Source organism: Oncorhynchus mykiss, chromosome 25 (assembly GCF_013265735.2).
Source record: "Oncorhynchus mykiss isolate Arlee chromosome 25, USDA_OmykA_1.1, whole genome shotgun sequence".
NCBI classification, from domain to species: Eukaryota; Metazoa; Chordata; class Actinopteri; order Salmoniformes; family Salmonidae; genus Oncorhynchus; species Oncorhynchus mykiss.
In genome coordinates, this window is record NC_048589.1 from 41,677,105 (window position 1) to 41,698,863 (window position 21,759).

General features: G+C 45.3%; 1 protein-coding gene across 3 annotated transcripts in view; it reads left to right on the forward strand.

Annotated features, from left to right (window-relative positions):
* Nucleotides 1-239: 239 nt before the first annotated feature.
* LOC110505960 (ninein) overlaps nt 240-21,759 on the forward strand; it is a 59,785-nt gene continuing 38,265 nt past the window's right edge. The window contains exons 1-6 of one of the 3 annotated variants that reach the window (XM_036962636.1): nt 240-543; nt 14,088-14,297; nt 16,616-16,718; nt 18,837-19,003; nt 20,763-20,808; nt 21,028-21,203. In XM_036962636.1, coding sequence (XP_036818531.1) covers nt 14,109-14,297; nt 16,616-16,718; nt 18,837-19,003; nt 20,763-20,808; nt 21,028-21,203 — 681 coding nt within the window. In that variant the 5' untranslated portion in view covers nt 240-543; nt 14,088-14,108. The remainder of the gene's footprint in view (nt 544-14,087; nt 14,298-16,615; nt 16,719-18,836; nt 19,004-20,762; nt 20,809-21,027; nt 21,204-21,759) is intronic. The other 2 variants (XM_036962638.1, XM_036962637.1) reach the window with 2 other exon arrangements.

The window sequence follows — 21,759 nt, forward strand, 5'->3', positions numbered from 1 at the left end:
TCTCCCAATGACTGAATCAAGTCCGATTGAGATTCTCCCAATGACTGAATCATGTCCGATTGAGATTGTACCAATGACTGAATCGTTCCGATTGAGATTCTCCCAATGACTGAATCAAATCGGATTGAGATTCTCCCAATGACTGAATCATGTCCGATTGAGATTGTACCAATGACTGAATCATGTCCGATTGAGATTGTACCAATGACGACATCCGTACGACTCCAGTGCATTTCAACGCGTCACCACCCCTTCCTCCCTGAAGAGCGTTTCAAAATCTGAAAGGAGAGGCAGCAGGATGCAGAAAGCATTTTACCGTACTGAACAAGAACAAACCGTTTTGACAACGAAATAAAAATTAAAGTAGGCCAACCGTGACACGCAACCCCAAAACAAGAAGTTTAATCATCAAGTTTCGTTATGTTTTTTTATTTAGAAAAAATACCAAAGACGGAACGTTGTTGGGAAACTTTGTAGCGGGCTCCCTAAAACACGACCAGAGAGGAGGAATAGGCATCCTCCTAGTCAGTGGAGTTGCTGTGGGTAAGTTTGTAGCAATTTTTAAAAAATTGATCTATTATTTCAAAACATGTCAACTTCATTACCTACCAGGCTCGTAGGCAACGATCCCCCAAAAATGTAATACACATTGAACGGGGTGGTTTCGTTCTTACACGCCGCCGAAGACATTTCAACATGTTCTTCATACAGCGCCCTGTTTTTCGCTTTCTTCGACCATATTTTCCTTGCCTGCAAATCGACATTACTATACCGTTAGACTTTTTTCAAAGCATTATCCTCACAAAAAATGCTCCAGTCGTGCGTGCCTCGTTACAATGTATCTATGTTCCAATCGTCGCGTTTTGAACAAGGTAACAAGCAGAATTTAGTCTGGTTACTTTGTTGTAACCTGTTAACCGAGTCACTGCATGGATCATTTGGCTCTCTGCCCTTTGACCCTCGCTAACTGCCCAGGGAAAGTAGTGTGTGCGCAAAAGTATGTGGACACCCCTTCAAATTAGTGGATTCGTCTACTTCAGCCACACCCGTTGTTGACCGTGTATAAAATCGAGCACACAGCCATGCAATCTCCATAGACAAACACTGGCAGTAGAATGGTGTTACTGAAGAGCTCCGTGACACGTTTTCAACGTGGCAAGGTCTTCGGATGCCCTGCTAGAGCTGCCGGCGGTCAACTGTAAGCGCTGTTATTGTGAAGTGGAAATGTCTAGGTGCAACAATCGCTCAGCCGTGAAGTGGTAGGCCACACGTAGCGTGTAAACATCGTCTGTCCTCGGTTGCAACACTCACTAACAAGTTCCAAACTGCCTCTGGAAGCAAGAGAACTGTTCGTCAGGAGCATCGTGAAAGTGGATTTCCGTGGCTGAGTGGCTGCACACAAGCCTAACATCACCATCAGATGTTAATGGTCACATGCACAGGGTTAGCAGATGTTATTGGTCACAGGGTTAGCAGATGTTATCGGTCACAGGGTTAGCAGATGTTATTGGTCACAGGGTTAGCAGATGTTATCGGTCACAGGGTTAGCAGATGTTATTGGTCACAGGGTTAGCAGATGTTATTGGTCACAGGGTTAGCAGATGTTATTGGTCACAGGGTTAGCAGATGTTATTGGTCACAGGGTTAGCAGATGTTATTGGTCACAGGGTTAGCAGATGTTATCGGTCACAGGGTTAGCAGATGTTATCGGTCACAGGGTTAGCAGATGTTATTGGTCACAGGGTTAGCAGATGTTATTGGTCACAGGGTTAGCAGATGTTATTGGTCACAGGGTTAGCAGATGTTATTGGTCACAGGGTTAGCAGATGTTATTGGTCACAGGGTTAGCAGATGTTATTGGTCACAGGGTTAGCAGATGTTATTGGTCACAGGGTTAGCAGATGTTATTGGTCACAGGGTTAGCAGATGTTATTGGTCACAGGGTTAGCAGATGTTATTGGTCACAGGGTTAGCAGATGTTATTGGTCACAGGGTTAGCAGATGTTATTGGTCACAGGGTTAGCAGATGTTATCGGTCACAGGGTTAGCAGATGTTATCGGTCACAGGGTTAGCAGATGTTATCGGTCACAGGGTTAGCAGATGTTATCGGTCACAGGGTTAGCAGATGTTATCGGTCACAGGGTTAGCAGATGTTATCGGTCACAGGGTTAGCAGATGTTATCGGTCACAGGGTTAGCAGATGTTATTGGTCACAGGGTTAGCAGATGTTATTGGTCACAGGGTTAGCAGATGTTATTGGTCACAGGGTTAGCAGATGTTATTGGTCACAGGGTTAGCAGATGTTATTGGTCACAGGGTTAGCAGATGTTATTGGTCACAGGGTTAGCAGATGTTATTGGTCACAGGGTTAGCAGATGTTATCGGTCACAGGGTTAGCAGATGTTATCGGTCACAGGGTTAGCAGATGTTATCGGTCACAGGGTTAGCAGATGTTATTGGTCACAGGGTTAGCAGATGTTATTGGTCACAGGGTTAGCAGATGTTATTGGTCACAGGGTTAGCAGATGTTATTGGTCACAGGGTTAGCAGATGTTATTGGTCACAGGGTTAGCAGATGTTATTGGTCACACGGTTAGCAGATGTTATTGGGAGTGTAGCGAAATGCTTGTGCTTCTAGTTTTAACAGTGCAGCAATATCTAACAAGTAATCGAACAATTCCACAACTACCTAATAACCCCAAATATAAGCAAAGGGATGGAATAACAATATATAGATATAAATATATGGATGAGCGATGGCCGAGCGGCAAGATGCAGTAGATGGTATAAAATGCAAGATATGTAAACATTTATCAAAGTGACTAGTGATCCATTTATTAGTGGCCAATGATTTCAAGTCTGTATTTAGGCAGCAGCCTCTCTGTGTTAGTGACGGCTGTTTAACAGTCTGATGGCCTTCGAGATGGAAGCTATTTTTCATTCTCTTGGTCCCAGCTTTGATGCACCATACGCAATGTTTGTGTTTAATTGCTATATTGTAATTACTTCGCCACCATGGCCTGTTTATTTCCTTAACTTACCTTATTTGCACTCACTGCATATAGACTTTTTGTTTTCTTTTGTTCTACTGTATTATTGACTGTATGTTTTGTTTATTCCATGTGTAACTCTGTGTTGTTGTATGTGTCGAATTGCTACACTTTATCTTGGCCAGGTCGCAGTTGTAAATGAGAACTCAACTGGCCTACCTGGTTAAATAAAGGTGAAATAAAATAAAAAATGCCAAGTGTCTGCTGGTTTGGTGTGAACCTCACCGCCATTGGACTCTGGAGTAGTGGAAACGTGTTCTCTAGAGTGATGAATCACGCTTCACCTATCTGGCAGTCTGACGGAGGAATTTGGGTTAGGTGGATGCCAGGAGAACGCTACCTGCCCCAATGCATAGTGCCAACTGTAAAGTTTGGTGGAGGAATAATGGTCTGGGGATTTTTTTTCATGGTTCGGGCTAGGCCCTTTAGTTCCAGTGAAGGGAAATCTTAATGACAACAGCATACAGTGACAATGTAGACAATTCTGTGCTTTGTTGAAACAGTTTGGGGAAGGCATTTTCCTGTTTTCAGCATGACAACAGAAATGGTTTGTAGAGATTGATGTGGAAGAACTTGACTGGCCTGCACAGAGCCCTGACCTCAACTAGAGGTCGACCGATTATGATTTTTCAACGCCGATACCGATTATTGGAGGACCAAAACAAGCCGAAACCGATTAATCGGCCAATTTTAATTTATATATATATATATATATATATATATATATTTTTATATATATATTTTTTTTTTTTTTTTGAATGAACACTTATTTTAACTTAATATAATGCACAATAAAATCAATTTAATCTCAAATAAATAATGAAACATGTTCAATTTGGCTTAAATAAATGCAAAAACAAAGTGTTGGAGAAGAAAGTAAAAGTGCAATATGAGCCATGTAAAATAAGCTAACGTTTCAGTTCCTTGCTCAGAACATGAGAACATATGAAAGCTGGTGGTTCCTTTTAACATGAGTCTTCAATATTCCCAGGTAAGAAGTTTTAGGTTGTAGTTATTATAGGACTATTTCTCTCTATACCATTTGTATTTCATATACCTTTGACTATTGGATGTTCTAATAGGTAGTTTAGTATTGCCAGCCTGATCTCGGGAGTTGATAGGCTTGAAGTCATAAACAGTGCAATGCTTGAAGCACAGCGAAGAGCTGCTGGCAAACGCAGTAAAGTGCTGTTTGAATGAATGCTTACGAGCCTGCTGCTGCCTACCACCGCTCAGTCAGACTGCTCTATCAAATCATAGACTTAATTATAACAAGTTCCTGCAGCATCGTTCCATCATCTAGTGTAGGCTGTTATAGCTGCAAAGGGGGGTACCCAACTCCATATTAATACCTATGATTTTGGAATGAGATGTTCAATGAGCAGGTGTCCACATACTTTTGGTCATGGATGGATGGGTCATATTAGGTAGATTAGTTTCATTTCTCTACTTCCTGTATTATAATTATGACAGTCTTATCAGAGCATGGTCATATTGTTTTGGCAACATTCATCGTCTAGTTTAACGTTAACATGATAGTGTAGTTTTTAAAAATATGTATTTAACCTTTACTTAACTGGGCAAGTCAGTTTTTTTTTTTTTAAACAAATTCTTATTTTCAATGACGGCCTAGGAACAGTGGGTTTAACTGCCTTGTTCATGGGCAGAATGACAGATTTTTACCTTGTCAGCTCGGGGATTCGATCTTGCAACCTTTCGGTTACTAGTCCAGCGCTCTAACCGCTAGGCTACCTGCCGCCCCTACACTCTAACCGCTAGGCTACCTGCCGCCCCTCCACTCTAACCGCTAGGCTACCTGCCGCCCCTACACTAACCGCTAGGCTACCTGCCGCCCCTACACTCTAACCGCTAGGCTACCTGCCGCCCCTACACTCTAACCGCTAGGCTACCTGCCGCCCCTACACTCTAACCGCTAGGCTACCTGCCGCCTCTACACTAACCGCTAGGCTACCCTGCCGCTCCTACACTATAACCACTAGGCTACCTGCCGCCCTATGGTAAACCTATGAAACAGTAATTTCTTCCATTGAATTACTTGGGTATTATGCTCTAGGTTGCATTGTTGGCTGTTATGCATCTGTCTGTACTGACCTTGTGCTGAGGGCTTGTTCTGCCTGTTGTTTTGTGCTGGCCCTGCTGAGGGCTTGTTCTGCCTGTTGTTTAGTGCTGGCCCTGTGCCGAGGGCTTGTTCTGCCTGTTGTTTTGTGCTGGCCCTGTGCTGAGGGCTTGTTGCGCCTGTTTGTGCTGACATTGTGCTGAGGGCTTGTTGCGCCTGTTTGTACTGACATTGTGCTTAGGGCTTGTTGCGCCTGTTTGTACTGACATTGTGCTTAGGGCTTGTTGCGCCTGTTTGTACTGACATTGTGCCGAGGGCTTGTTGCGCCTGTTTGTACTGACATTGTGCTGAGGGCTTGTTGCGCCTGTTTGTACTGACATTGTGCCGAGGGCTTGTTGCGCCTGTTTGTACTGACATTGTGCTGAGGGCTTGTTGCGCCTGTTTGTACTGACATTGTGCTGAGGGCTTGTTGCGCCTGTTTGTACTGACATTGTGCTGAGGGCTTGTTGCGCCTGTTGTTTAGTGCTGGCCCTGTGCTGAGGGCTTGTTGCGCCTGTTGTTTAGTGCTGGCCCTGTGCTGAGGGCTTGTTGCGCCTGTTTGTACTGACATTGTGCTGAGGGCTTGTTGCGCCTGTTTGTACTGACATTGTGCTGAGCGCTTGTTGCGCCTGTTGTTTAGTGCTGGCCCTGTGCTGAGGGCTTGTTGCGCCTGTTGCCATGGATATGTTGACTCAACACAGATGTTGTTTAATGAAGACTGCCCTGGTGACAATGTAAATCATTCACATTGAAATGATACTAGTAGACCTTTTATGAGAGGTGTGTGTGTCTACTCGGTTAGACCTATCTGAAACGATAACGCATGCTTGAATAAGTTTATGTGCAACTGTTACTCTGGGTCACAAATGGTGCACTTCTCCATATTATGTATTGGACCACCTATGGGCCCTGGTCTAAAGTAGTGCACTATATAGTGCTGTTTGGAACGTAGCCTTAGTCTATTGTCTGACATGGTGATTCTGAACCATCGCCTGAATCTCTGACGTGGTGATTCTGAACCATCGCCTGAATCTCTGACGTGGTGATTCTGAACCATCGCCTGAATCTCTGACGTGGTGATTCTGAACCATCGCCTGAATCTCTGACGTGGTGATTCTGAACCATCGCCTGAATCTCTGACGTGGTGATTCTGAACCATCGCCTGAATCTCTGACGTGGTGATTCTGAACCATCGCCTGAATCTCTGACGTGGTGATTCTGAACCATCGCCTGAATCTCTGACGTGGTGATTCTGAACCATCGCCTGAATCTCTGACGTGGTGATTCTGAACCATCGCCTGAATCTCTGACGTGGTGATTCTGAACCATCGCCTGAATCTCTGACGTGGTGATTCTGAACCATCGCCTGAATCTCTGACGTGGTGATTCTGAACCATCGCCTGAATCTCTGACGTGGTGATTCTGAACCATCGCCTGAATCTCTGACGTGGTGATTCTGAACCATCGCCTGAATCTCTGACGTGGTGATTCTGAACCATCGCCTGAATCTCTGACGTGGTGATTCTGAACCATCGCCTGAATCTCTGACGTGGTGATTCTGAACCATCGCCTGAATCTCTGACGTGGTGATTCTGAACCATCGCCTGAATCTCTGACGTGGTGATTCTGAACCATCGCGTTGGCGGCTCTTCTTTACCTCGAAGCGGGCAAATGTGTTTTATTTTGAGGTGTCGGTGTCCACAACATGGCTTTCCCTTTTATAATCCATGATTGTCTGGAGTTTTCGTGTGGCTTCGGCTCGGACCATTTACACTAGGTGTGAGCAGAACATGTTGAGCATCTGATTGGGGTTGACCCCAATTAGTCGACAGGTCGATTCTTTGGTCCTTAGGCTTTTGGTCAACCGATATTGTTTTTTTGTTGTCGAGCAATAATATATGCCCTTCTCAGTGAACTAATCCATTGTGGAAGCCTAGACTAAAAGCCAATGTTATGCTTTATCTGGAAATGTGGTCTGAGGCTTTATATGTAGGGTGTGACACAATTGCAGAGCCTCCAGAGGCCAAATCCAGCTCTGTACCGCATCGTCATACCCCTCCCAAATGTTGCCACAATGCGGAGGGCTCTGTATATCATTGACATGATTGGTTGATGGTAGGTGGGGCGGTACATCCTGTAAACACAAACTCACTTCCTTGACAACAAATGGCAGAAGTATGAATGTCCTGACTTCTGCAGAGTCCGTTCTTGTCCTGACTTCTGCAGAGGCGTATCACTGTAAATGCTGCATGGCCAATGCAGACGTCGGCTTGACCGTGCGCCCAGATGCACAATGCGCGGCTCTCTCCAGAATGCGCGGCTCTCTCCAGAATGCGCGGCTCTCTCCAGAATGCGCGGCTCTCTCCAGAATGCGCGGCTCTCTCCAGAATGCGCGGCTCTCTCATGCCAATTTTGTGCACATTCATTGTTTCAGAACTTAATTGTGTGAATTGTTTGCGTTTGATTGTTAGTGTACAGTGGTTATTGACAGTGTTTGTTACTTTGTTTATAGTCATTTATTTTAATGCATTCAATATTATTGTTCCATTCTTCCTGTTCTCATTGTCGGAGTGGACACATTGTTTGCAGCGTGCATAACCTATGTTATACTTGTGAGAAAAACGTTTGGGTTTATTTAACTTAAGTTCTGTCAATTTTAGAATTGTCTTTTGTTTGGAGCGCTCCTGTCAATGTTGTGTAAGGACACGCAGGCATAGAAGTAGACCTATAGTCTACCTGACCTGATTATGCATAGAAGTAGACCTATAGGCTACCTGGCATGATTATGCATAGAAGTAGACCTATAGGCGACCTGGCCTGATTATGCATAGAAGTAGACCTATAGTCTACCTGGCCTTATTATGCATAGAAGTAGACCTATAGGCTACCTGGCCTGATTATGCATAGAAGTAGACCTATAGGCTACCTGGCCTGATTATGCATAGAAGTAGACCTATAGGCTACCTGGCCTGATTATGCATAGACGTAGACCTATAGGCTACCTGGCCTGATTATGCATAGAAGTAGACCTATAGGCTACCTGGCCTGATTATGCATAGAAGTAGACCTATAGGCTACCTGGCCTGATTATGCATAGAAGTAGACCTATAGGCTACCGGTTCTTCGTGCAAATGTAGTTACATAAATGTGCCTGTTTGGGGGTCTGATAGTATTTCTGATTGGCTTAACGCACCGCCACTAATGACCTGTGGAGCTTCTCAATGTAATGTTTTCTTCACTGTTTTTTTACATCTATTGAGAATTACAATAGTTCCTCAATGTATTTGAAAGATCTTTCCAGCTCTCTCTTTCGATAACCACTCAGCGTGAAAGGGGAAAATGTCATGCTTCGATCCAGTGGAAACGTCATAAAACAGGCCTCTTATCAGTGCTTGACTTGGATTGAAATAGCTTCCGGTACTCATTTTGGGTGCTGTTTATATGTAGGTGCAGGAGCTCCACAATATTTGAGCTAATATTCTATAAGAGGAACAGGAACTCAAGCAGTAGAAACTTTGAGGTGCCGGTACTCAGCCCCGGTGAGCTCCTGCCCAAGTCAAGCACTTGCTCAAATAACCTACAGCTGTGTCTGTCCCGAGCTCACTGGCATGGGAAACTCTGAGGGCACGGAATATTGGATACAATGTTGCAAGTTCGCTAGCACCAGCTTCAGGCCTGAACTAAATTAATAGTTGATAGTGTTTCAAGTTCGTTGCAGACAGGCCATGTGTAGCCAATGTGATTGATTTATAGGATTTTTTAAATTTATCAGGGTTTTTTTTCTACCTGCAGGCTGCAATGTTTTTATTTGTTGGCTTTATGTAGACTATTTTTACATAGTTGGTGTAACGGATGTGAAATAGCTAGCTAGTTAGCGGTGGTGCGCGCTAAATAGCGTTTCAATCGGTGACGTCACTTGCTCTGAGACCTTGAAGCAGTGGTTCCCCTTGCAGGGCCGCGGCTTGTGTTGAGCGATGGGTAACGATGCTTCGTGGGTGACTGTTGTTGATGTGTGCAGAGGGTCCCTGGTTCGCGCCCGGGTATGGGCGAGGGGACGGTTTAAAGTTATACTGTTACATTGGCAATAGAAGTTACCTTTCTTAGGTTTATCGTTTTAATTTAAATTTACCACATGGCAATGATTTCAGATATGAAGACGTTTATTTATATGAAACTGTGCATATGAAAACGATAACTGGCATGCAGAGTGGTAGAACTAGTACGATGAAATTAGCATTCCACAATAGAAATGTTACCGTCTTCTCTTGTAGTCTATTACCGGAAACTACAGGAGAGTAACGACAGAATCTGCAAAAGCCAGCAGGAGCAGGACGAGAATTAGGTTAAGTGTTATTATTTTTCTTCTTCTGGTTATCTAGATCTCTGGCACCCTCTTGAGGCATCAAACATTAAGCTTAAAGCATCAGACAATCTCAATACATAAAGTTGATTTTATTAACACAGGTGTCTATATATGGAAAAACACATTTTAAAAATGTTGAGGAATCGATTGGTTGATGGAACAGGCGACTTTTGGTCTGACAGCCCTAGTCTGAAGTCCCTGCCACGTGTCCTCGTTTTGCCTCTTTGATTGCTTTACGGAGGTCATAGCTTGTCTGTTTGTACATGTCCATGTTCCTAGTCACCTTGCCCTGGTTAAATGCTGTGGTTTGCACTTTCAGTTTTTCCCGAATATCGCCATCTACCCACGTTTTTTTTTGGTTTGCATGAGTTCTAATCGTCATAGTAGTAACAACATCCTCTGATAAACCAGTCAGTGTATACGTCAAAACTATTCCCAGAGGTGACCCGGAACATTTCCCAGTCTGCTTGACCTGAAGCACAGATTCTGAAAGGTCAGACCAATGTTGAACAGTTCTTACCACTGATTCCTCCTTCCCCCCCCCCCCACCGCAAGGGAGATTAACCTCTTGTCTTATGATTTCCCCTGCTCCAGTCTGCTCTGCCTTGGTCCTGATTCTGTCAATCTACAGCCACAATGACCCCCTGCAGGGATCCAACAAGGACCTTTTATTGAGCTACAAGTCTATTTTACTGACCTCTTGGTGCCTACTAGAACAATCTAAAGACAGTAGTTGTTGAGGTTGTAAAGGAGTCCATTGAGAAGGAAAGTGTCAAGTCTGGATCCGTATGTATCCACAAAGTGTCAAGAGTAGAAGTGCTGATCTAGGATCAGTTTAGCCTTTTAGATCAGAATGAATGAGGGTATATGGACAGATTCTAGATCAGAATGGATGAGGGTATATGGACAGATTCTAGATCAGAATGGATGAGGTTATATGGACAGATCCTAGATCAGAATGAATGAGGGTATATGGACAGATCCTAGATCAGAATGGATGAGGGTATATGGACAGATCCTAGATCAGAATGGATGAGGGTATATGGACAGATCCTAGATCAGAATGAATGAGGTTATATGGACAGATCCTAGATCAGCACTCTTACTCTGGGACACTTCGTGGATACAGGCCCCTGGTCTTTGTCTTGTGTTTTTACTGTGATGTTATGGGGGTAGCTGACGAGCTGGGGTATGGGATTAATGTGAGATCTTCTGACCGTAATGCTAATCTAAGGCTGACAGCATGGTTCACTTGAATGAGATTCGCTACTGAGACTTGCAGAAGCTGAATACTGATTATGGGTTTGGACAGCCCATTGTCTTGATTTGAATGGGTGGGTAGCCCCGGTCTAGGAGGAGGGGACACCTGGCTGATACAGACTTTATATGAAGTACCATAATGTCGTCACTATGACAACGAGCAGCTGGTTATGGTGGGAGTCTATCTACACCGTGTGTGTGTGTGTGTGTGTGTAATGCTTTCCTTCCTTTGTCTGACATGATTGAAATGGACTTGGTCAGATTTTTGTGACATTAGTCAATTATCTGTATTGTTATAGGGACATCTGTTAAAAATCAGACTCATTTTTGATTTTATTGTTGTATAACTTGACCTCCTTTTAAAGCTGTCTGAGCATAATCCCGATACAGATGAAATAACCTGTTTTTTTTTTAAATAAAGTTTTTACATTCGTATACTATGCCCTATGGGCCCTGGTCAAAAGTAGTGCTTCAGAAATGGCACCTTGACCAGTACTTTTGACCCATGGCGTACAGTGTTTTCAGAAAGTATTCATAGCCCTTGACTTATTCCACATTTTTGTTGTTACAGCCTTATTTAAAAAATTGATGGAACAGATTTTGTTTTATTTTTTTTCTCACCCGTCTACACACAATATTCCATAATGACAGGGAACGTGTGTTGACAATGAAATACTTTTGTAGAAGCACCTTTTGGCAGGGATTACAAGCCGAGTCTTTCTGGGTAAATCCCTAAGCGCTTTCCACACCTGGATTGTGCAACATTTGCCTATTTTTATTCTTTAAAAATGTCTAGCTCTGTCAAGTTGGTTATTGATCATTGCTAGACAACCATTGTCAGGTCTTACCATAGTTTTGCCTCAGATTTTAAAGTAGATTTATCTCAGCCACTCAGGACGGTTCACTGTCTTGGTAAGCAACCAGTGTAGATTTGGCCTTGTGTTGTAGGTTATTGTCCTGCTGAAAGGTGAATACATCTCCCAGTGTCTGGTGTAAAGCAGATTGAACCAGGTTTTCCACTAGGACTTTGCCTGTGCTTAGCTCCATTCTGTTTCTTTTTTTATCCTGAAAAACTCCCCTGTACTTAACAATTACAAGCATGCCCATAATGTGATTCAGCCACCACTATACTTGAAAATATGGAGAGTGGTACTCAGTAATGTGTTGTATTGGATTTTCCCCAAACATAACACTTTGTATTCAGGACAAAAGTGTAATCACTTTGCCAATTTATTTTCAGTCTGACTTTAGTGCCTTGTTGCAAACAGGAAGCATCTTTAGGAATATTTGTTATTCTGTATGGGCTTCATTCTTTCCCCTCTGTCATTTAGGTTAGTATTGTGGAGTAACAAAAATGTGTTGATCCATCCTCAGTTTCTCCTATCACAGCCATTAAACTCTGTTACTGTTTTAAAGTCACCATTGGCCTTAAGGTGAAATCCCTGAGCGGTTTCCTTCCTCTCTGGTAACTGAGTTAGGAAGGACGCCTGTATCTTTGTGGTGACTGGGTGTATTGATTCACCATCCAAAGTGGAATTAATAACCATCATGCTCAAAGATTTATTTAATGTCTGCTTTTTTAAATATACCAATAGGTGTCCTCCCTCAGCGAGGCATTGCCCCTCTGCAGGATCACTGACCATGTCTCTGTCATTGGTCCTGTCGAACCCCCCATCGAGCGTGGGCCGGTCTGCCATTGGTCCTGTCGAGCCCCCATTGAGCGTGGGCCGGTCTGCCATTGGTCCTGTCGAACCCCCATTGAGCGTGGGCCGGTCTGCCATTGGTCCTGTCGAACCCCCATCGAGCGTGGGCCGTTGGTCCTGTCGAGCCCCCATTGAGCGTGGGCCGGTCTGCCATTGGTCCTGTCGAGCCCCCATCGAGCGTGGGCTGGCCTGCCGTTGGTCCTGTCGAGCCCCCATTGAGCGTGGGCCGGTCTGCCATTGGTCCTGTCGAACCCCCATCGAGCGTGGGCCAGTCTGCCATTGGTCCTGTCGAGCCCCCATCGAGCGTGGGCCAGTCTGCCATTGGTCCTGTCGAGCCCCCGTGGAGCGTGGGCCGGTCTGCCATTGGTCCTGTCGAGCCCCCATCGAGCGTGGGCCAGTCTGCCATTGGTCCTGTCGAGCCCCCATCGAGCGTGGGCCGTTTTTTTTTTTTTTAGATTTTTATTGATCAATAAAAATCAATTTAGCCTCAAATAAAATGAAACGTGTTCAATTTGGTTTAAATGATGCAAAAACAAAGTGTTGGAGAAGAAAGTAAAAGTGCAATATGTGCCATGTAAGAAAGCTAACGTTTAAGATCCTTGCTCAGAACATGAGAGAATATGAAAGCTGGTGGTTCCTTATTAACATGAGTCTTCAATATTCCAAGGTAAGAGGTTTTAGGTTGTAGTTATTATAGGAATTATAGGACTATTTCTCTCTATACCATTTGTATTTCACATACCTTTGACTATTGGATGTTCTTATAGGCACTTTAGTATTGCCAGTGTAACAGTATAGCTGCTGTCCCTCTCCTCGCCCCTACCTGGGCTCGAACCAGGAACATATCGACAACAGCCACCCTCGAAGCAGCGTTACCCATGCAGAGCAAGGGGAATAACCACTCCAAGTCTCAGAGCGAGGGACGTTTGAAATGCTATTATCGCCACCCCGCTAACTAGCTAGCCATTTCACATCGGTTACACCAGCCTAATCTCGGGAGTTGATAGACTTGAAATCAATGCTTGAAGCACAGCCTATCACCGCTCAGTCAGACTGCTCTATCAAATCATAGACTTAATTATAATATAATAAACACAGAAATATGAGCCTTTGGTCATTAATATGGTCGAATCCGAAAACTATCATTTCCAAAACTAAACGTTTATTTCAGTGAAATATGGAACCGTACCATATTTTATCTAACGGGTGGCATCCATCAGTCTAAATATTGCTGTTACAACCTTCAATGTTATGTCATAATTACGGAAAATTCTGGCGGCCCAAACTGTTGCATATACCCTGACTCTGCTTGCACAGAACGCAAGAGAAGTGACACAGGGTCTGTTTAGTCCTGGTGGAGGGGGAGCTGCTGTTTGGAACAGCCCTGGTCGTCTGGAAATAAGATCAACGTAGTAGCAGTCTTTGTGTCCAGGACAGGGTGCTGTCTGTTCTAACTGCGCCCTTGTCTCCATCCTTGCCTGTCTGTCCAGGGCAGGGTGCTGTCTGTTCTAACCCTGTCTCTATCCTTACCTGTCTGTCCAGGGCAGGGTGCTGTCTGTTCTAACCCTGTCTCTATCCTTGCCTGTCTGTCCAGGGCAGGGTGCTGTCCTATGGGATGGATGACGGCCAGCAGGATCAGTACGAGGAGCGTCTGAAGGAGGTATTTGAGACTTTTGACACCAGCGGAGCCGGGTTGCTGTGCCCCGAGGAGCTATCCAGCCTGTGCCAGGCCCTGCACCTGGAGGATGCCACCCCAACACTGCTACATGCCCTGCTGCAGAACCAGGACCCACTCACTGACGGGGTAAGCCCTACACCTGGGCCTGTTCATTAAGGTTGGAAGGGAACGGACTGAAACAGGGAGGGACTACCACGAAGTGTCCAATAAGAAACGCTATTGTGTTCACTCATGAACAGAACCTGGGAACTCTGGATATTCTCAGCCTGAGTTAGTGTTTTACTGGCAGGGTCAGCCCCCTGCACTAGCCACATCTCAGGGTAATCTACCTGTTGGATGGAGAGTGAGGTAGACACAGTGTTTATTTTCCTTAGACTCTGTAGAATCACAAGCCTAAAGTACAGGGGGCATATGAGGTGAATTCGTTTGATTTATCTCTTGTGTTTTTAGTGGGATACAGGCTCTATTCTGTCGTCAGAGAGCAGCTCTGAACTCTTTATGCAGCCTCCAGCTCTCAGGTCTTTGTTCAGCCAGCCAGCCAGGGAGCCAGCCAGCCAGCCAGCCAGGGAGCCAGCCAGCCAGGGAGCCAGCCAGCCAGGGAGCCAGCCAGCCAGCCAGCCAGGGAGCCAGCCAGCCAGGGAGCCAGCCAGCCAGCCAGGGAGCCAGCCAGCCAGCCACCCAGCCAGCCAGCCAGCCAGCCAGGGAGCCAGCCAGGGAGCCAGCCAGCCAGCCAGCCAGGGAGCCAGCCAGCCAGGGAGCCAGCCAGCCAGGGAGCCAGCCAGGGAGCCAGCCAGCCAGCCAGGGAGCCAGACATCCAGCCAGGGAGCCAGACAGCCAGCCAGCCAGCCAGGGCTAGTCTCCTTGTGCTTTGTTAGCTGTCCTGTTTTAGAAATTAGAGCCTGTCATTGACCTCCTCATCCCAGGTGTCTGTTGTCATGACAACCAGGCCAATCAACATTCTCAATTGAAGTGTGTCAGTTTGAGAGGGTGCTTGATGAGGAAAATGGCCCTCTTGCTTTAAGGCTGAAGTAAGAAGGCCAAGATCTCATGCAGCTGTTTTTCATTTCTGGGTAACAATTAAATATTTTACTGTGATTTTAGATTGTTTTCAATCTTAGCAAAGAGACATTTTTCAAACAATACATTTGCTAGCCTGTCTAGGAGTGGGGATGGGGGAAAAATAGCTGTTATTGTCTTATTAATCCAACGTCATAGTGTGGAAATACATACATACAAACATACAAAACACAGGGAAATCACGTTTTTGACGACACTGGGCCTTTAAATCTAGATAAATGGCTTTTTAGTGTTTTTTTTTTTTGTTATCGCATATTCTTCATGTCTGATCAAAATAAAACAAGCCTTCATGATTATTCCTCCAATTATTTTAATGGTACTTTACTGCATGTACTGTATCGGCTCAACAACATCTGGCCTTCAAACCCAGAAGTTTCTATGCATCTGTGGGCGGATCCATCAAAATAAACCTACATTACTCATAACCACCTACCCAAATCTAACAAATTACTTTCCTGGTATGAATGGAAGGGTGGTCAATGGCCGTGTGTTGGTAAGCATGTGGGGACTGAAGGGGGGGGGGGGGGGGGGGGGGGTCAGCAGAAGCAGGGAAGCGATGATGGCTGACCCAAACACCAGGGTACCCCCCCCCCCCCCAACAATAAAGGACCAGGTTATTCATCCCCCCCCGGCAGTCATCCGCCCGGCAACGGAACACAAAGAGAATCTCCATATCTATTGGCACAGGGCCAGCAGCTGCTGCTTCAGACGTGTGTCCTTCCTCGTTCCACCCCCCCATGCCCCCCTCCCTCAAATCAAAATCAAATCAAATGTATTTATATAGCCCTTAGTACATCAGCTGATGTATCAAAGTGCTGTACAGAAACCCAGCCTAAAACCCCAAACAGCAAGCAATGCAGGTGTAGAAGCACGGTGGCTAGGAAAAACTCCCTAGAAAGGCCAAAACCTAGGAAGAAACCTAGAGAGGAACCAGGCTATGTGGGGTTGCCAGTCCTCTTCTGGCTGTGCCGGGTCGGAGATTATAACAGAACATGGCCAAGATGTTCAAATGTTCATAAATGACCAGCATGGTCCAATAATAATAAGGCAGAACAGTTGAACAGCTCCCTCGAGACATGTCACCCAGGATTCAATTCAATGTTAGGAATTTCCAGACCATTTATTTATTATCTGAGTAAAGTTTCTACGTGTTGAGCATCCATCTTGTTGCCATTAGGGATTCCACTCACCTTCCTCTTATGTCACATGTTCACATAGTCGGTGTCCCGTTGACCTCACGACTGAGTAATACTCAACCACTGAAGTGGACCTTTTAGGATTTGACCCTTATGACATTGCTACTAGTAGTCCTTACATTCAGGAAGACTGTTTCATGGCGGATGTGTGTGTGTGTGTTTGTGTTTCAGGTTGATTTTGACCAGTTCAAGAATGCTTTAATTCTGGTGTTGTCAACGACGACAGCAGTAGCAACGTCCAGTCAGGAGACAACATGTGCACCGCCACAGCCGGGTAAGGAAGGAGTGAAATGTGACCGACGTCAATGATCAACAGTATAGCTTCCTCACGCATACACCTTTACTGTTATTCACCCCCTGTCTCCCAAATACACCCCCCCACCCCCCCTAAATGTCTTAGCTACTACTTCGATGGCGCCGCCTCGGGTGGAGGCATTTCAAGCTGAGGAGCGAGGTTACCAATCCAATTTGATTACAGATGGTTGTATTTCTGTAAAGAGTAGCAATGCAATGAACACTATTTACAATACTTGCCATGCGAGCTAGACGGGGGCGGCAGCGTAGCCTAGTGGTTAGAGCGTTGGACTAGTAACCGGACAGTTGCTAGATCGAATCCCCGAGCTGGCAAGGTACAAATCTGTCGTTCTGCCCCTGAACAAGGCAGTTAACCCTACTGTTCCTAGGTCGTCATTGAAAATAAGAATTTGTTCTTAACTGACTTGCCTAGTTAAGTAAAACAATTGGCATCAGTAGTAGACCCAACAAACAGTAGCCAAATGCTTTGTTGGTAAGGAATGAATACAGTTGTATTTCTATACCATACTAACCACGATGAGGGTTCAATGCCATACCAACCGGGACGAGCATCCCTATAGCATCTTTATACCCCACACATACAATTATCTGTAATGTCCCTCAGTCAAATTCAAACACAGATTCAACCACAAAGACCAGGGAGGTTTTCCAATGACTCAGTCAGTTGGTAGTTTATGACCCATGATGCATTTGGCTTTGCGCCTCAGTGTGTTGGATCTAGTACTTACTTAATTTAATAAATGTTAAATTCAACAACAACAACAACGTGGGGAAAAGTCAAGGGGTGTGACTACTTTCTGAAGGCACTGTATGTTATAAAGACCTGACTCAAGACATTTCTGCTTTTGAATTTTAATTCATGTGTAAAGAAACTCAAACACAATTCCACTTTGACATCAGGGGTGTGTGTGTGTAGGCCAGGGATCCAAAATCTCAATTTAATAAATTTAAAATTCAAGCTTGTAACACAACAAAATGTGGAAAATGTCATGGGGTGTGAATACTTTCTGAAGGCACTGTCGGTGCCAAACAGTTCGAGATCAGTCGGTCCTTGTCAACGTTTTGGACCAGGTAATCACTCTTAGCTTTTTAAAATATGACTGCCCTTCAAATTCCTGTCCGTTGAGCTAATGTGTTCTGATGAGTCACAGTTGGCGTCTGAATGAAAGTGAAAACATTCACCTCGTGTTTCAGTGTTAATTTCGTCAATATTAACTCTGACAAAAAACTTTTCAACTACCTATTTTTCCTGACAAACTATCAACGATAACGAGACGTTTTAGTTTGAATAATCTACATGAGACAAATGGACGTTCAATTTGACATGAAGTGCCTTTTTTTAAATCTGTTTTGTCCAATCATAAGCACGCATGCAGAATATTTCATCCTCATTGGCCGTTTAAAAAAATAATAATAATTACGTCTTTCTGTTGCGCTGCGGTTGGGTTGATCTGGCGCTCTCTCCCGCGCGCACAGCTCCTGGTCACTTCAATCACTCGTCTCTGTCTCCTTTTTTTTGAACTGATGCGCAGCCAGGACAATTCAGTTGTTTCTAATTCCGGTTATTTTGTTACACACACACACACACACACACACAGTTCTGATGAGGAGAAAATCAGAGCTAAATTGTTTAAGCTGTAGGTTTTCTATCCTATATGGTTAATTCATGTTGCCTGCCATGGTATATAAGGGGATAGCAGGCCTAGTTGGGCAAGGCAATCTGAAGGAACACATGATGAAGGTGTAGGTTTTCTATCCTATATGGTTAATTCATGTTGCCTGCCATGGTATATGAGGGGATAGCAAAAAATAGAAAATGCACTGACTAAAATGACTTCAAAAAATGTTTGTCCAGTATTTTTGTCAACTAATAGTTTAGTTATTAACTGACTCAGATTAAAGTTTTTAAAACGAAGTATAAAATAGCTGCCAAAATTAACACTGCTCAGTTTTCCAATCGGGATTTTCATTCCAACTGAGTGCAAATTATTTTATTATTGAATTACTTCTGGAGAAGTAACAATCGCTAGGTTTTTTTTACATTTTATAATTTTGATTTTATTAATCTTCTCAACAGACTCGCCAGTCCAAGCTAAGTTTGTGCGGGGTAGTAAACGCTATGGCCGGCGCTCTACACCAGAGTTCATCGAGACCATCGCAGACTTCTCAGAGGGGGTGAGCTCAGAGGCTACAGGGCAGCAGGAGCCAGAGAACCATGACTCCACCGTACCGACGAAACGTGAGGTAAAAACCTGCCAATTGAGATTGACAGCCGATATAAGACCTTTAGACAGGTTAGACATTCACAAGGCCGCAGGGCCAGACAAATTACCAGGACGTGTACTGCGAGCATGCGCTGACCAACTAGCCGGTGTCTTTACTGACATTTTCAACCTCTCCCTGTCCGAGTATGTAATACCAACATGACCACCATAGTGCCTGTGCCCAAGAACACCAAGGTAACCTGCCTAAATGACTTCCGACCCGTAGCACTCACATCTGTAGCCATGAAGTGCTTTGAAAGGCTGGTAATGGCTCACATCAACACCATTATCCCAGAAACCCTTAGACCCACTCCAATTTGCATACCGCCCCAGATCCACAGATTACGCAATCTCTATTGCACTCCACACTGCCCTTTCCCACCTGGACAAAGGGAACACCTACGTGAAAATGCTGTTCATTGGTTACAGCTCAACGTTCAACACCATAGTGCCCTCAAAACTCATCAATAAGCTAATAACCCTGGGACTAAGCCCCTCCCTCTGAAACTGGATCCTGGACTTGGCACCCCCAGGTGGTAAGGATAGGCAACAACACATCTACCATGCTGATCCTCAACACGTGTGCGTAGTCCCCTCCTGTGTACTCCCTGTTCAGAAACACATCTGCCACACTGATCCTCAACATTGGAGCTCCCCAGGGGTGCGTGCTTAGTCCCCTCCTGTACTCCCTGTTCACCCATGACTGCGTGGCTAAACACAACTCCAACACCATCAAGTTTGCTGACGACACAACAGTCGTAGGCCTGATCACTGACAATGATGAGACAGCCTATAGGGAGGTCACGGAGACCTGGCAGTGTGGTGCCAGAACACCAACCTCTCCCTCAATGTGATCAGGACAAAGGAGCTGATCGTGGACTACAGGAAAAGGAGGACCGAGCACAACCCCATTCTCATCGATGGGGCTGTAGTAGAGCGGGTTGAGAGCTTAAAGTTGGTGTCCACGAACTATCATGGTGCACCAGAGGACGGGTCAGGGGGCTCTGCCTGATTTGGGAGTTTTTTTGGGGGGGGTTCTGACAGAGGAACAATGAGCCCCCCCCCCCCCCCCCCCCCAATGATAGAATAAAGAGTTGTAGAGACCCATCTGTTCTAAATTCCTTCACTGTGGTTCCCTCCCAGACAATAGACGCTTGTGTACTGGCCTGGGCTGCAGCACAATAGGAAACAGGTTACCGGAGCATAGTGATCTATCTCACACTTAGGACCAGACACTAATTATGAAACGAGGAAATTATTATTCTGTTTATCATGTGTATTATAACAACCAATTTAAATTATTTTGCTTTAAAGTGTCCTGCTATTTATACATTTTTAAGCTCTTATCTTTTTTTGGTAGTGTTGACTCACAAATAGATTGTGAATTGACTATACAAATAGAATGACTGAAAGGACCTGAAAGAGAGAGAGACAGTTGGAGAAGTGAGGGTTTGAATCGGCTCTGTCAACATGGATTGTTCTCTCTTTAATTCTCTTGATATGATCGCCATCTTTGAGCTCACCTTTGACCTTCAGAGGGGTCCGTGTCGTCACAATAGCTCTGTTGTCCTTTTCGTTGGACACACACACCCTAACCCCACCCAGCTGCAACCCCCACCCATCTTGTCTCAACCTGACCTGCACATGAGAAAGTGGGTTGTCTTGTCTGCATGTTTTTAAGTTGTGTTGATTTTTCTGAGTTAATGAGTCATTTGCGTAATGTTATGTTTCTTCCACAGCGCTGGAACGCTCATGAAAGCAGTACGGACGAGTTCGAGGCAGATGGTGAGTGGAAAGCTGTGATACTTATTATCTTCAATAGATACCCAGAAAGTCAGGTTTGGGGTCAATTGCAATTTCAAGTAGAATTGACCACAACACTGATCATAGGAGAGAGACGGAGGACATTTTGTCAAGGACCTCTGTTCCTTACAGGAGTCGAGGTCTTAAGGCAAGTCTTTACCATAGTAAAAACAATCTTAAAATATCTCTGTCTGTCGATAGGCCAGCTGCACCTGTGGAACCCTGATGACCCCTCCACCCCGCGGGGCTCCACAGTGCCCCTGTCAGATCGCCTGGAGGAGAGGTTACGACAGGCCTGTGAGGAGCTGGCTATGCCCTGGGATGGATGTGCCAGCCACCATGAGCTACTGGCTCTCTGTGACCACCTGGGCCTGGAGGTGAGGAAAGAGTGTGTCCAAAATGCCCCCCCCCCCCCCATTTCTTATAGTGCATTAGATGGGGAATGGGGTGGCATTTGGGATTCAACCCGTTTTGCTTTGGAGGTCTCAATTCACTCCCTAACCTTTCCTCTTGGCTCTAACCCTTCTTCTCGGCCCTAAACCCCTTCCTCTCGGCCCTAAACCCCTTCCTCTCGGCCCTAAACCCCTTCCTCTCGGCCCTAAACCCCTTCCTCTCGGCCCTAAACCCCTTCCCCTCGGCCCTAAACCCCTTCCCCTCGGCCCTAAACCCCTTCCCCTCGGCCCTAAACCCCTTCCCCTCGGCCCTAAACCCCTTCCCCTCGGCCCTAAACCCCTTCCCCTCGGCCCTAAACCCCTTCCTCTTGGCTCTAACCCTCTTCCTCTTGGCTCTAACCCTTCTTCTTGGCCCTAAACCCCTTCCTCTCGGCCCTAAACCCCTTCCTCTCGGCCCTAAACCCCTTCCTCTCGGCCCTAAACCCCTTCCTCTCGGCCCTAAACCCCTTCCTCTCGGCCCTAAACCCCTTCCTCTCGGCCC